The sequence below is a fragment of the Camellia sinensis genome, chromosome 1, assembly GCF_055761805.1.
Source record: "Camellia sinensis isolate YWXY chromosome 1, ASM5576180v1, whole genome shotgun sequence".
NCBI lineage: Eukaryota > Viridiplantae > Streptophyta > Magnoliopsida > Ericales > Theaceae > Camellia > Camellia sinensis.
In genome coordinates this window covers 91,587,827-91,603,598 of record NC_138961.1, presented here as the reverse complement: position 1 = coordinate 91,603,598, position 15,772 = coordinate 91,587,827, and the positions used below count along the sequence as shown (strand labels likewise).

Here is a 15,772-nt window from a genome sequence, read left to right as displayed (position 1 = left end):
CATGTGTTTATGCCTCTCTTGCCACACACATTGTATGCGTTGTCACGTATGCTTTACTTGCATGTGTTCATGTAGCTTCCCGCATTGTTACAGACATTGTATGCGTTGTCGCGTATGCTTTACTTACATGTGTTTATGCACCTTCTCTCATTGTTACACACATCGTATGCGTTATTGCGCATGCTTTACTTACATGTGTTTATGCCTCTCTTGCCACACACATTGTATGCGTTGTCGCGTATGCTTTACTTACATGTGTTTATGCACCTTCTCCCATTGTTACACACATTGTATGCGTTGTCGCGCATGCTTTACTTACATGTGTTTATGCCTTTCTTGCCACACACATTGTATGCGTTGTCACGTATGCTTTACTTACATGTGTTTATGCACCTTCTCGCATTGTTACACACATTGTATGCGCATCGCGCATGCTTTACTTATATGTGTTTATGCCTCTCTTGCCACACACATTGTATGCGTTATCGCGTATGCTTTACTTACATGTGTTTATGCACCTTCTCACAATTCTACACACATTGTATGCGTTGTCGTGCATGCTTTACTTGGATGTGTTTATGCCTTTCTTTGTTTACACATTGTGTGCATTGTCGCACATGCTTTATTTACATATGTTCATGCTTTCTTGCTTCACACATTGCTATACGTTGTCGCGTATGCTTTACTTATATGTGTTTATGTTTCAAATTGCATTGTTATGCATTCTACCCGGCTTGCGTTGTCGCGCATGCCACCCCCTTGCATTGTTATGCTTGTTTCAAATCATTTTGTTATGCGTCGCACTTAGGTTGCATTGTCTCGCATCCATTCCGCATTGTTATGCGTCGCACTTAGGTTGCATTGTCTTGCACCCCCCTCACGCGTTGTCACACACTTTTCCCTTGCATTGCTATGCATGTTTCTACCGATATTATACCTGTTAAGTTTCTTTCTTTTGCAGGCACGATATTGTATGTACGGTTCATTTGAAGCTGGCACGACCAGACGAACCAGATGGTATTGTATGTACTCCGCATGAGACGTAGCGAGAATTGTATAATTCTCTTACATCCTTTCTACATGAAATGTAGTTAGATTTGTATATGCTTGCTTAAAACTGTTGCATGATATGCTTCGTTACAGCTTTATTTGCATGACCATAGGTTACGTTCGGCACCGCGAATTGTCCTTTGCATTTTGCCCCTGCCTACGGGCGCATATCTTTCATGTCTTGTGTGCTTGTCTAAGTCTTCAGCCTTGTCAAAAATGGGTCATCTCTGGGCTTTGACATTCACTCCCGTCATTGTTATGACTTTCGAGTTCTGTCAAAAAGGGGCAACATTAGACACTCCATTTTTGACCGTCCTTAAGACTTGGACGTCATCGTTTGAACACTCGATAATCATTCATGCTCGTGTTCGTTTCGAGTTCCCGAATGTCTCGGTTGCGCGCCTTGCCTTAGGATCTCTCAACTTGACTGTTTTGTGCTTGGTTGTGGACCAAGGACTTGTGGTTTTTGCACCTAAGGGTAGGAAGTGGCTTGTTAGCCATCCCTTTAACCCACCGGCCATGGCCTGAGGCCACCGGCCTTATTTTCTTGCTATCGGCTAAAAGTGTTGACCGATCGGCATTGTATTTGGTCGGCCGGCCATTGTTTTGGTCGATCGGCCACACTTTCTAGCCGAGGCCTTTCCTTTGCCTTTTCCAGGCATTATGCATGCCAGCTATGCCAGCTGGTGAGCACAGACTCTGCCCTCCATACACGTGTATGAAGGGATTTGAACCTACACTTAGCTCTTCTTGGAAGCTTTGAATTGGACTTCCTATAAAAGGAGAGCCTCCCCTCCATTTCCAGAGGCTCAGCCAACTGATATAGAAGATATATATCACTCTTTCTCTATATCTCCTCTCTCTCTCTATAGTTGTGTGTGTAATAGTGTTCTAAAGGGTGTTTTTGTTCATATTTTTGCACTCAAGCACCTAGTGGTACACTATCCCTTAGTTACTGAGGTGCTAAAGAGTTGATTTCAGAGTTTTTGAGTTGGTTTTGATCAGAAGGAGGTGCTGGAGTTGGTGTTCTTGAAGTGTTCTTCAAGGGTGAGAAACTACTCTTTTATTTCCCATTTTTGCTTAAGCTTTTAGCAATACTTGCATACTGTTTTAAGCTTAGTGTACAATTGAAAAAAGTTCTATTTTTGTATGCTGAATATGTTTGTGTAAGGTTGCTTTTGGATTGGGGGTTGTCTACCCCCTCTTAGGCCTTGTTTGGCCTCATTTTGTGACCTTCTTTTTGAGCTTTGAAACCCTTTTGTTTTGACCTTCTCACCACTGAAATTCAGAAGATTTTTAGTGGTGGAGAAGTGGTTTTGAGGTCTTGAATAGGGGAGGGACATGCCCCTCCCTTTGTGTTTCATTTGCTTGCATTGTTGGCTCACCATAGTAGCATGTTTGCTTAGCATGTTTTGGCCCCAATTTTAGCAAGTATTTGGTGTTATCTTGGCATGATATACCTCTGTTTTAAGTTGGTTTGTTGATCTCTTGCATGCACCATGTACTTACCTTGTAATCCCTTCTATTGCCTTAACATGTATCTTGCGTTTTGACCATCATGCTTGCATATTTCAGCTCAACTCCAAGGAACTTTTAGTCATGTTTCACCATGTTTAAGCTCTGTTTGGTGTTGATTTGATCATATACGCATTGCTTTGTATAGCCTTAGTTCATCCTAGCTTATTAAGCTTTGTGCACCAAGTTGCTAGCATGCATTGTTTTGACTATTCTCATGATTTGGCATCATTTGAAATAATATTTCAGTCCATGTAGTGTAGCCACACACTTATGTTTGCCATCTTTTCAATGCTTTGAAGAGTTGTTGTTTTGTGCCTTAAGATTGGGTCATTGTGTATGTCTCCATGATTAGGTCTTTGGGATGCCATCTCATTGGGTTTTGGGGCTTATTTTGACATATTATAACTCTGTTTTTTATTGCATAATTCATGCCATGTTTGGTTGTGATAGGCGTAGTGTAATGCTCCCTTTGTAGCCTTGCATGTCCCTTGTTTGTGCCCATCTTTTTTAGCATATTTTGGCCTCATTCCATGCATGCTCTAGCCTTGTTTTGGCATGCCCTAGGACTGTCTTAGGTCACTTTGGCCCTTTGGGCCTCGGTTGATATGGCCATGGTGAGAGCCTCTTGACTAGCTTTGGGCATTGAGCCCATTAGCATGCTATGCTTCACTTGTGTATATGATTTGGCATCATTCTTCACATGATTTCAGAACCCATTGCATTGTCATGTTCTCATGTTTATCCCATTTTGCTCATGGTTGAGGATTGTGCATCATTGCCTAGCTTAAGGATCCATGTATGTGCTTGCATGTCTCCCTTTTTTTTGGTACCTTAATTTGGGTGTTTTGGCTATTGTTTTTGGTACGACTGAGGTCTATCCATCTTTAGTGTAAGTCCATGGATCATACATTTGTCTATTGTTGTATGCCTATCGCATTACATGTTGTTGCATCCTTATGGTTGGTGTCATTGTTGCATGCCTATCACTTTGTGTATTTCCATATCTAGGTCGCATTGTAGCAATGCATACTTGTTGCATTGCCATGCTGTTTGCACGTTAGGTTGCATCACATTGCACTTGGCATGCTCATATTACATTGCCTTACATTCCCATGTTACATTGTACTTGGTTGCGTGCATTGCATTGTGCTTGGTTTGGGGTGTTAAACCAAACACGAGGATCAAGGGATGTTTCGTACTCGAAGTGACGAAACATGCCTCAATCCTCGGTCGTCGACACTCTTGATCCAACATGATAGAGTTCTAGGCATTCTTGCATTTTGTTGCATTCATTCCACATTAATTCGCACACTTGGCTTCTTGGGCCATCACGCATTGAAATGCGTGATTGGTGGTCTAAGGATCAAGAGCCATACTCCCTTGAGTTTATAGCATGATAGGGAAGGTGGTTGTGCACACATTATCTTGTAAATGCCTTGCCATGCACTGTTTGTCCTCGGCTGCAGCAAAAACAGAATTCTGTAGGAAGATATGGCCGGTCGGCTTTCTTCAATGTCAGCCGACTACCAAAATCTGGCCGAGAGCCTTACAAATGGTCGATAACCATTTTCCAATGGTCGGTGGTCCTATCTCTTGGCCGGTGACATCCCACAGTGCTTGGGGAGTGGTTCAGAAACATTCTTGGGACTTGTGCAGTTTTCAGAGGAGCAAAACAATGCAAACAGAGGCAACATGTGGCATGGCAACGGGTTTCCGAGCGAGGCAATCGAGCATGCATCATTCAATCATTCCGAGGTGGAGCTACGGCGACCTCCTTTTGTAATTAATTTGTTAATTAATCAAGGATTTGTAATAATTAATTAGTTACGATAGTTGATTAATCATTTGGTTTGTATTATTTATTCGGACCCTCCGTCGAGAGAGCGAATTTGTAATAAGTGTGCGTGCGTGTGTGAATGTCTTCCAACTCCATGTCTTTCTCCCTTTTACTTACCCGCTCTTGATGGATAGTTTTAGGTCATGTTTCAATTAGCATACTTATGTTAGCATGTTTGCATACATTCATTCGTATTGCACGCACCGGGCTCAGCACATCATACTAATTTCATAGTATTTCAATTCTAACTTGAATACGTGTATCGAGTTGTCACATTTCACATGCCATTCTTAGATTAGCCGAGCCTATTCTAGTTGCATTTTGCATGTGTTGCATTAGCCATCTTAACATGAACTAGGATCATGCATGATTTCTAACTAGTTTCTTATTTTGGCTCGAAGTACTAGGTAAGTGCTTATGCTTTAGCATCTTGCATGAGTGTGAGTGTTGCCCTGATAGCATGCTTGCCATGAGGCTAACTGTTTATGTGATATAACTGCCTGAATACCTCTGGGTGAAGGTTAGATTACTTGAATTGGAACAATTCATCAAATTGTGTGTTTTAAGCCCACTTGAGAGTGGCAAAATCTTTTTCTAAGCCCACTTGAGGGTGGCAAATTCACATCTTAGCCTACTTACGAGTAGCACCATCAAACCATTTTCAAATAAACAAACATGAAATGTCTTGTTCCGACTTAGGCGATCTAGTCTATACTTTTGTGTTGTGCGCATCACATAGTAATTCTAGGTTAATAACCGGAATAAGAACGCATGTGTTTTCAAAAACAAGATAGCATGTTTAGTAATGGCCGATCTCAGAGATGACCTTCCCCAATCGTACCCAAGTTCCCGAACCAAGGCAACTTTGGTGATGACGGACACGTGGCCTTAGGCAACGAGTCAGGGTTTTCTAAATTTTCCAAAATAAAATATTTAGGTGGTGACTCTGTATCTGGCAAACCAGTCCATGTTTGGCACTTCTTTCTTAAAAATCAGTTTTCCAAAACGATTTGCCGGATTTGGACTCTTTGGTGATTTATCGGTCTTACATTGCACTTTGCGAGATTAGATTCAGAACCGTGACATTTGAGTCCAAACTGTAGTAGCATGAAGCCCTTGGGGCGCGTCTACAGTCCTTCACTTCAAACTTCTTGCAACTACAACTTAAAAAACCATCTCTATCCATTGTCACATTCTTATCTTTTTTTTCCACCTACGTCCATTTGAATTGTGAATATGGTACTCTCACCATCATGAATAGTGCCTACAATAGACGCTTCAATAGACTGCACGTACTCATTTTAGAATTCCTCAAAAATTGTTTTGGTGTAAATATCTGCCATTTGCTTTAACATCATAGTTGGAATGGAAACCTTTGGTAATTTTTGAGACAAATTATACTCGGCTTCCAATGCTTTATATCTCTTGTCATAGAGCACCCTCTCAAAATGCATGAAAAATTCCATCAAGTTATGATCACAATTGAGATAATCCTTCAAAAATGCATTGAATGATTCACTTAGTTGAGTAGTACTCATTCCAGCTGCCCAAGAATTCATAATATATAGCCACCCCCATTTCTCCTTCACACCAAAAGTTTGCTCCAACCAATGATTGTTGTGTGCATCATACGTATCAAGCACTTGGTCCCATTGTATTTTGAATTCTTCTTCATCATCAATTTGATGCATAAATTTTGAAAACACACCCTTCACCCCAACATCTTGAAAGAGGGAACTTACATGCTTCACAGCATTTTGTATCAAATGCCATGTACAAAGTCGGTGGTTTGTACTAGGCATGACAATTGGAATGGCCTTAGCCATCGCAGCATCTTGATTTGTGAAAATAGTTCTTGGAGCTTTGTTTGACATTGCCTCCAGAAAAATCTGAAACAACCATGTGAATGATTCCGCAGTCTCATCATACATCAACGCTACACCGAATATAACTGTTTCTCGATGATGATTAAATCCAACAAAGGTTCCAAAAGGTCTATGTTCGTTATTTAATTTGTAAGTAGTGTCAAAGGTCACTACATCACCAAATTGAGTGTAGTCCATTATCATTTGTGCATCGGCCCAAAATATGTTACTTATTTGCTCTTCACAATCTAATTGGACTGCATAATAAAAGGATGAATTTTCCAAAGTTTTCTTATGAAAGTATTGCAACACACTACCCGCTTCTCCATATTCCGAATCTTTTTGTCTCTTCGATCTCAAATAATTTTTTTTGGTCTAATTTGGTGAAGCCAAGTGATGCTCTTCCACCAGATTCCCTACCAAATAGCTCATAAGCAGACCTAAGAGGAATTCCAGATTCTGAAGCCAATTCTACTTCAATTGCTTGGGTGGTAGATATTTTTCTTTGGGATGGTAACATATGAATGCACTCTTGAGGCACAAGATCGTGATTATGATGTTCGACAAAATCAATGGCAACATATTTTCCTAAATTTCTATCTAACTTGATACTTAATCAGGCATCACAACCACATCTAACCTCTTGTCTCGGAAATTTTACTAGTGGATCTCGATTGTCAATATCCCGAGTTCCCTCTTTGTAACATACAAAAGTCCGCGAAGTTATTACATTGGATTGTTTGTTCTTGTGTGCATACGCCTTCCTAATACTAAAGTCCACCTTTCCGCCATAGTTATTGTAAAATTCATACGCAGCTTGTTCGGCTTCCAACCACAACTACCCAACTCATCAACAACATTATTTTCTTCCATTACCTGCAATTCAATTTATAGGTGCAATGAAACAATTTATATTACAGTGATTTATTACTTGGATTTTTTTGGACAGGTATGATAAGTTTAATTTTCTACCTCTGTGTTTCTAATTTAATACTGTAACAACCCTCATACTGTTTACTGATTAATGACTGAATGATTACCGTTAATCATTGATTACTGCGAAATGGAACTGATAATGACTGATAATTGAACTGACTAAAGTACTGAACTGACTGACCGAAATTGAAACTGAATTGAATGAATACATCTGTTTGAACTGCATTCTATCTGTTGATTGTTTATTTGATCTGTTCGTATTTTAGTGTTTAAACTGCTAATTGAAGGCCTTATCGGCGGCCGAATCCGAAACCGATTAGTGTTCTATGACCCTCGTAATTTATGTGATTTTATAGTACAATTATCTGAAAATTGATTAGGTATGATTAAATTAGATTAAATAAGCTAATTAAAGAGTTGAACTTAATTACCGAATTGCCACCCTTAGTGGTCCACTCAAATACACACACTTGAGCCTTGTATACACTTCAATCAGAGCATTTCATCAGCTCATTTCTTGAGCTTAACCGACCAAGAGAGGGAAAGGGAGAGGAATTGAGTTCTACCTTGTGAATTGCTTGGAAATTGAAGGAATTGGAACATAGGTTGCAAATTTAGCTTCCTCACCTTGTATCTAAAGCTCTAGGTAAGGAATTCAACCCCTCTTTGTTGTGTTTAAGCTCATTCATGTAAGATTCTTGAGCCTCTAGTGATTCAAGTCTAGAATTGGTTCATTGTTGTTGATTTGGAACTCATTTCATGCATGCATGTTTGTAATGTAAATGTTTGAGTTGTTTTCATGGCAAAAGGTTACATGCATGTCCATCTTTTGGTCATACTCCATGAATTCATCATGTTCTTGAAGAAATGAGTCCATTTGAACAAGCTTTGAAGATTGAATTTGGTTTGAATCCATGCATGTTTGCATGTTTGCATGTTTTTCATATTTTTGAAAATGGGTTTGAATATGGCTTTAATTGACTCACCTTTGGGGCTTGAATTCATAAATTGAGCTTTGAAACTTGTTATACATTGAATTTAGTTATGTTTTCCAGAATTTGGGCCCAAGAGGTCGAGTTTGGAGTGGTAGAATGCTTGGTTTGAGCTTGGGAGGCAGATCTGGAAATTCCAGATTTGGCTTCCTCGCTCGAGCGAAGGATTCCCCGCTCGAGCGAGCACCTTTGTCCAGGGCTCCGCTCGAGCGACCATCGAGCGACCATCGCGCGTAAAATCTCAGCATCCAGTATTTTTACTGTTTTGCAGACCGCTCGAGCGAAGGATTACTCGCTCGAGCGAAGCCTTTGATTCTGGACTTACGCTCGAGCGGAGAAAGTCTCGCTCGAGCGAGGCTCCTATTTTCAGCAAAGTTTGCAAAATGTTTTCTAAGTGTATTTTTGCATCCTCATCCCATCCTAGGCATTCTTAGGCCTAGTTTAAGACATTTAGATGAGGATATCGTTGTAGAACACACCAAGGCAAATTAGGGATTAAGTTATGATATTTCCCAACTGTGTAGCTTAGTGTGTGTTCAACCTGTGAACTGTGTAGGGTTGGCAACTGGGGAGACACGCTCTAGCATACTGTAGCCCAGAACTCTGTGAGTAACAATTGTGTAAAGATATGTTCAACTGATATCTTTTGAATACTGAACTGAACTGTTTACTGAACTGATATTGATTACTGAATGAATGTATGTCCTTTATTTCTGAACTGTACTGTGGCATCCTTAGTACCTACGATTTACTGTCACTGTTACTGTTACAGAGATCTCTGTCGGTTCCCTCATGGAACCACTACTGTTTACTGACTGATGGCCATCATTACTGTTGGGTCTTTTAAGACCTACTGTTACTGTTATGCTAATGGATGTACCACATATGACTGTTTACTGTACTGAACAACTGAAATACTGATTGAATTGAACTGTTTTCATTACTGTAAGGACATTCATTCTAAACCCCTTTACGCATTATGTTATTCACTGGGCTTTAGCTCACTGTTTATATATATATATATATATGTAGGTGCTCAGCCACCAGATCGGAGCTAGGAGCGTGGGTTAGACTCCAGTTTTGTCAAGCCAGCCTTTGTGCCTCACTGCGAGGTTCCGAGCCTATCTGTTAAGGCTTAGGGGTCTTTTACAATTCCCCCTTCTGTACTGTTTTACTGTTCTGTATAGACTGAGTGTTACTGTACTGTTATATAGGGTCGAGTCCCTAGTCTGAATGATTGTAAATATTGTGTATACTGTTCTGTACTGTCTATGTATAAATGTATGAAAAGCCTTTTTGCATACAGACTAACACAGCTCAATGGACACTATTTATTTACTGTATTGGCTTCCGCCAGGCCCTGTACTCTGTTTTACTGTATTACTGTTCTGCAGGCCTTCGGTAATCTCGGATTACTGGCCGGTTACGGTGCTAAACCCATAGGGCCGGGTTTGGGCTGTGACAAATACCCCTCTGTTTCTAGTTTAATTACATCAGCAATCCATCAACATATACTAACTTTCTAGTGCAAAAATAAAAAATAAACAACGTAAACTATACATTTTCGTATAAAAGTGATGGTAATATCATTTTTTCCATCTATATAATTAATAAATTATTAAGGAAGCTAAATGTTATATCAATTTAAATTTTAAAAAAATTCAATGTAATTATGTTAAAATTATAAGATTTATTAAATTTTTTTAAATCTCAAGAGAGTGAATGTAATCTATCCAAAATAAAAATTGGCCAAGCATGCAAATTGCATCCATTTTTTTTTTTTATTGGTTGGGTGGGGGGGGCTGTTGTTGATGAATGGTATGATGGTTATGGATCTCTGTTGTCAAATAAAACAGAGACCATTAACTAAGAAAGGTTTCCTAGGCAATCTTCAAACCACCTAATGATAGGAACAACACAGAATGTTTAAATGTTTTATAGCATTACTAAATGTTTTATATAGGGAAATAAATAGAACTTTGGCTTCAGAAGCAGATCATCATTTATAAATGCTCTGTTTCTTAATTTTCAAGGAAAGATGTTATTTTTTAAGAATGCTCAGAATGCTCTGTTTCTTAAGGGGTAGCTTCTACATTGGCAGTTTACACAACTAAGTGGGTGCACAGAGCCTGCATAAGTTGAATACGTATATATGTATAAAATAATGTCAAAATGAAATATAGATTAAATGAAACAAAGATGAAATGGAACACAGATGAAATGGAACAAAAATCCTTGGTATATGTATGTATATATATAAATTATATATACGTATATAGCGGCCCAGAAATGAAACAGAGATGAAATGGACCTCTTCATGGCTGCAATGTCGACTTGCTGCCGTTGCGTCGCCGCCGGACTCACGTCCCTCCACCATCTTCTGTCCATCACCGTTGCCTCCATCCACCATCTCTCACAGTTCGTTTCTCTCTCCATCTTCGCAGATCCCGCAGATCGTCTCTCCGGTCTCCGATCGTCTTGCGGTCTTCGCTGATCGTCTCTCTCTCTTTTTGTCCAGCTACGGCTCTCTTCTATCTCTTTGTCCAGCTCTGTATATCGCAATGGTTAGGGCTAAACACACAGATGAAGATGAAAGTGAAATAAACAAGCGGGAAAATCAAACTTTTGGAGGGGGAGAAAAAAACAACTAAACAAAACGACGTCGTTTTGGCAAGTGCGGCAGGGATAGCTGCAGGAAAGTGCGGCTGAGGATCTTTACTCTCCATTTATATGACCTGAACCTTCTTTTTATTTTTTTTTATAGAGTCCTATATGTATATCATCTACAAAAAATAAAGTCAATTTAATAGTTGTAATATATTCCATTTATCACATGTGTATTAAAATAAAAAATAAACGACAAATATGTTTTGAAAAATAGATTTTGGTAATAAATTTAATTAATTGAATATGTCAATTTGTCAGATTGACTTATTTTTTGTATGAATAATATATACAGAAAAAATATCAAATAAATAATTTAAATTATTAAAACAAAACTCATACAATGAACTTCACTAGTGGAGACAATACATCTAATCCAGATTATAGACAAAAGGGAAACCTAATCCATGATTGTATTTGATTCACTAATTAGTTTATCTGCTAGGAGAACGAGTGTATTGTTTTGAATAACAATTGGTAAGTAATAGAACATACAATAAACATTGGGTGTGTAGGTAAATAGGGGTGAGATTAGCATTGCTGTCTTCAAAGAAACGCCAAAATGCCATTGGGAAACGCTGTACTGGCACACCACCATAAAAAGACAACAGAGATTGGACCTTCACCTAATTTGTCCATTTACAAGCGCCTATCTTGTAATTATCATTATTTTAAACACCTCCCTTCAAAATAATCCCTTTATTTATTTATTTATTTATTATTTAAGAAGATTTACGTGTTAATCTTAATAGGTACACTTATTATTTAATAGATCTATAGAAATTAATGACCTTTTTTTTATCAACACTATTTAAAAAACTTATTTTTAGCAATAGTTTAAAAAAAATTCACAAAAAATATCACTCATGATAAATTTTGGCGACAATTTAAAAAAATTATCACAAAAAATTGACTAAATTTTAACTTTTTGCGACAATTTAAAAAATTTGTCACAGAAGTCACTACTGGTAAATTTTAGAAATAATTTATGAAAATCGTGATAAAAAAAATTATTAATTATGAATTTTTAACGACAAACAAAAAAATCATCACAAAAATTATTTTTAGTAAAAATTTTATCAAAACTTATTTCTAATAAAAATTAAATCTAACTACTTCAACATGTTAATAATTTGTCCTATTATTTATGCGTAACTGTGTATTGTTAAAAGCAGAGAGAGTGGAGTGAGGGAGAGAGAGAGAGACAGTGCGCGCGCTATAAGATTCCAATTTTTGTTCACCGATTTCCCCAATGAGAACGGCCTTGGCTTTTCTCTCATCACGCCTCTCAGACTCATTTCACTCTCTCTCTCTCTCTCTCTCTTCTTGATTTTTTTAATTTTTTTCCCTCTCTCTCTTACATTCCCAACTCTTCTTCTGTTTCAATTCACTCTTCCCAGCTGTTTTAAGCTCAAAAAATATATATACTTAATGCAATGGCAATCAATTGCGTCACAAACACACTCTCCATGTCTCCTCCTCCTCCTCCTCCTCCACTGCCTAAAGATGATCAGCCTCTAGTCTTCGACGCCTCCGTGCTCCGTCATGAACAAAACATACCCGCACAATTCATATGGCCCGACCACGAAAAGCCCTGCTCCACGGCGCCAGAGCTCTCCGTCCCTCTCGTCGACCTTGGAGGTTTCCTCTCCGGGGACCCCAAGGCCGCCGCTGAGGCCTCGAGGGTGGTCGGCGAGGCCTGCCGTAAACACGGCTTCTTTCTCGTAGTCAATCACGGTGTTGATGCAACTCTCATATCCGATGCTCATAGCAATATGGACTCGTTTTTTGAGCTTCCTCTTTGTGAGAAGCAAAGGGTTCAGAGAAAGGTTGGCGAGCATTGTGGGTATGCTAGTAGTTTCACTGGAAGGTTTTCCTCCAAGCTTCCATGGAAAGAAACACTTTCTTTTCGATACTCTGCTGAGGAAAACTGTTCTAGCATTGTCAACGACTATTTCATGAATAGAATGGGTGAAAATTTCGTCCAATTCGGGTACGAAAACCAATACCATTTTGATGTTTTGTCGATTTCTTTGTTTTTTAAAGCAAATGTTTATTTGAATTAATTTTTCTTGTGTATGTGTGTGTATAGGAAAGTTTACCAAGACTACTGCAATGCCATGAGCACACTTTCTCTGGGGATTATGGAGCTTTTGGGGATGAGCCTTGGCGTAAGCCGAGCTCATTTTAAGGAATTTTTCGAAGAGAATGATTCGATAATGAGACTCAACTACTATCCACCGTGCCAAAAACCAGACCAGACCTTAGGAACAGGGCCTCATTGCGATCCAACCTCTTTAACTATCCTTCATCAAGACACAGTTGGTGGCCTTCAAGTGTTTGTTGATGATCAATGGCACTCTATTAGCCCTAATTTCAATGCTTTTGTTGTCAACATAGGCGACACCTTCATGGTAAGATATATTACTTATCTATCTGTCTGTCTATATATATAGCATTAAAAATAAAACTATATACGTCTTGCTTCTTGCAATTTATTGCCATTGAAGAAGTACTTTTGGTAAATAAGTCCGGCAAACACAAAAACCACACAAATTGTATATATGAATAGGTAAGATATTTTAAAAATAGACTGGACCAAGAACTTTGCAAAATCTTATTCATTCATTTGCAACTTGTCTTCTTTTTATGTATTGGGTTTCTATATATTTGGAAAAGTGGTGATAAAGTTAATTTAATTTTTATTTTTTTATTTTTATTTTTTTTGTGTGGTTGGTTTTTTATTTACAGGCTCTATCAAATGGAAGATACAAAAGTTGCTTACACAGAGCTGTGGTAAACAACAAAACTCCAAGGAAATCACTTGCTTTCTTTCTTTGTCCAAAGAAGGATAAGGTGGTGAGCCCACCAACCGAATTGGTGGATGGAAAGAACCCTAGAATATATCCAGACTTCACATGGCCGACGCTGCTCGAATTCACACAAAAACATTACAGAGCAGACATGAAAACACTTGAAGCTTTCTCAAACTGGGTTCAACAGAAAACAGCTGAAGTTGCTTAAAAAACAGGGCATCAAAAAAAAAAAAAAAAAAAAACCTTGTATTCCTTAGAGTTTGTTATTGTCTATGGATCGATCAGCAAACGTCGACGACAGAGAGAGAGACCGGGGGGTGGGGATGAAGTTGGGGCCGGAGGAGGGAGGAGATAGTTGGGTTTTTGGCCAGGTTTTTGGCGGCAGTGACAAAGGCAGAGAAGGGCACTGTGGTCACTTTGTTTATGTAATGGGGATTGGGGAATGGGGTTGGGGTCTAGTTAGGAGTTAATAGGTTTAAAAAAATATGGATGAATAAAGATCAATATGGGGCCAATTTTGTATTTTCCTTCATAATATAGAAACATTTATGAACAGCATTTTGTCTTTTCTCTTACCATATATGCAAAGCAGAGTAGGAACCTTGGTGTAGTAGTAAAAGCATTGTTAGGAGGTAACAAATATGTTCAAAAACGTGTTTATAATTTAAGCTCTCTGGAAATTTTGAACTCTTTTTTTGGGGTAATTATTGAGTAATCTCGGAATATAAATATATGATATTCTATAGTATTATGATTAGTGAAAAATATGGGTAGGTAAGATATTGTGTTGGGTAATTAGAGAATAAAATGGAACATATTGGATTATAATTAGTTAAGGAGTACAGACACGTAATATTTCGGAAATATTTTATAATTTTTCCTTTTTTTTCAAGTTCATTTCTTGTGTGGGGTACTTCCCCTCCTACTTATCCTAGAGCCAAGAAAATACAATAAATAAATAAATAAATAATAATAATAATAGAGAGAGGGGGGAAGAAAAAGGCTCTTTTTTATATTGGTGCAAATGTATGTGTCTTTGTTTTTAAAATGATAAATTCTAATATAATCACTTAATTACGGATATAAATTTTGTATTTTTGTTTGCCCAGAGAAAAATTAGAGATATACTTTGTCTCACCGTATTAATTTCATCAAATTTCTTACAGAGGGAAAATTTCATGTATATGTAGAACTAATCACATGCACACAATAACAATAAATTTAAAGAATTTCAAGGTGCCAAATCCAATACGAATTTCACACTTTGAATGAGTGTATGCTTTGCATTATTGAAAAAATCAGTTGATTATTTTTTCAGATATGTACGTGTATGCATGTTAATTTATGCAAAAAAAATACACCGTATGAGTGAAAATATATAAATAAATAAAATAAAATAAAATTGGGTTGAAATTTATTCGGTAACTTATAATGGCAGCATCAAAATTATTAAATAGTCCTAAAGTACTATTTGTTAATGCAGAAGTAGTACTCCTGTAAATGTACATAATTAAAACGAGGTATTAACAGTTCCTAACAGAAAAGATTTGGCAAACATATTAACCATAAATTACAGTTTGCTCCCTTTATATATGATTATTTTTTTTATTTTGGTTCTTCAAATTTATTTTTTCACTTTTGTCAATTTACTCCTAAAAATAACTTATGTTCAAAATTATAGACAAAATGTCACATTAACTGTCACATACATAAAAATATGGGAAAATTAATCTAAGGTCTCTCTCTCAATTTTAGTAATGGAAGAAATCTACAATATTATTTTATGATGTCTAAGATCTCTCAACCCCACGCCCCATGTATTACAGAGAAATTTGAAGTCGAATTCGAATTTGATTTCGAATGTGACAGAGTTCAATCTCTCGGGATTCAAAGTGATCGTGAAGTTCAAGAACGGGAATGAAAATAGAGATCTCGAATTCAAAGGGCGAATCAGCTTCTTCTCGAGATCGAACTGCAGAGATTACAGTGCGGTCCGAAAATTTGTTGGCGTCGGTGCTCGATGGTTTGGAACCCGACGAAACTTATTTAAATATACACATACCTGCTGTCATACTCCCACAAGATACTGGCACA

The 15,772-nt window shown here is 37.9% G+C and overlaps 1 protein-coding gene and 1 pseudogene across 1 annotated transcript; one reads left to right on the top strand and one right to left on the bottom strand.

The window, feature by feature from the left end:
• Positions 1-5,706: 5,706 nt before the first annotated feature.
• Positions 5,707-6,468, bottom strand: LOC145806242 (protein FAR1-RELATED SEQUENCE 5 pseudogene; annotated as a pseudogene).
• A 5,529-nt stretch (positions 6,469-11,997) lies between these two features.
• Positions 11,998-14,233, top strand: LOC114300478 (gibberellin 20 oxidase 1-D). Its single transcript, XM_028245347.2, has 3 exons — positions 11,998-12,855; positions 12,955-13,276; positions 13,614-14,233. The coding sequence occupies exons 1-3, from the start codon at positions 12,299-12,301 to the stop codon at positions 13,884-13,886; spliced, it is 1,152 nt and encodes a 383-aa protein (XP_028101148.2). The 5' UTR covers positions 11,998-12,298; the 3' UTR covers positions 13,887-14,233.
• Positions 14,234-15,772: the final 1,539 nt, after the last annotated feature.

What these genes read in the sequence shown, in the direction of transcription:
- LOC114300478 (XM_028245347.2), top strand. Translation starts at nt 12,299, where the DNA reads ATGGCAATCAATTGCGTCACAAACACACTCTCCATGTCTCCTCCTCCT. An exon ending in GAAAATTTCGTCCAATTCGG is followed by an intron (nt 12,856 to 12,954) that starts GTACGAAAACCA and finishes GTGTGTGTATAG; the next exon opens with GAAAGTTTACCAAGACTACT. An exon ending in ACATAGGCGACACCTTCATG is followed by an intron (nt 13,277 to 13,613) that starts GTAAGATATATT and finishes TTTTATTTACAG; the next exon opens with GCTCTATCAAATGGAAGATA.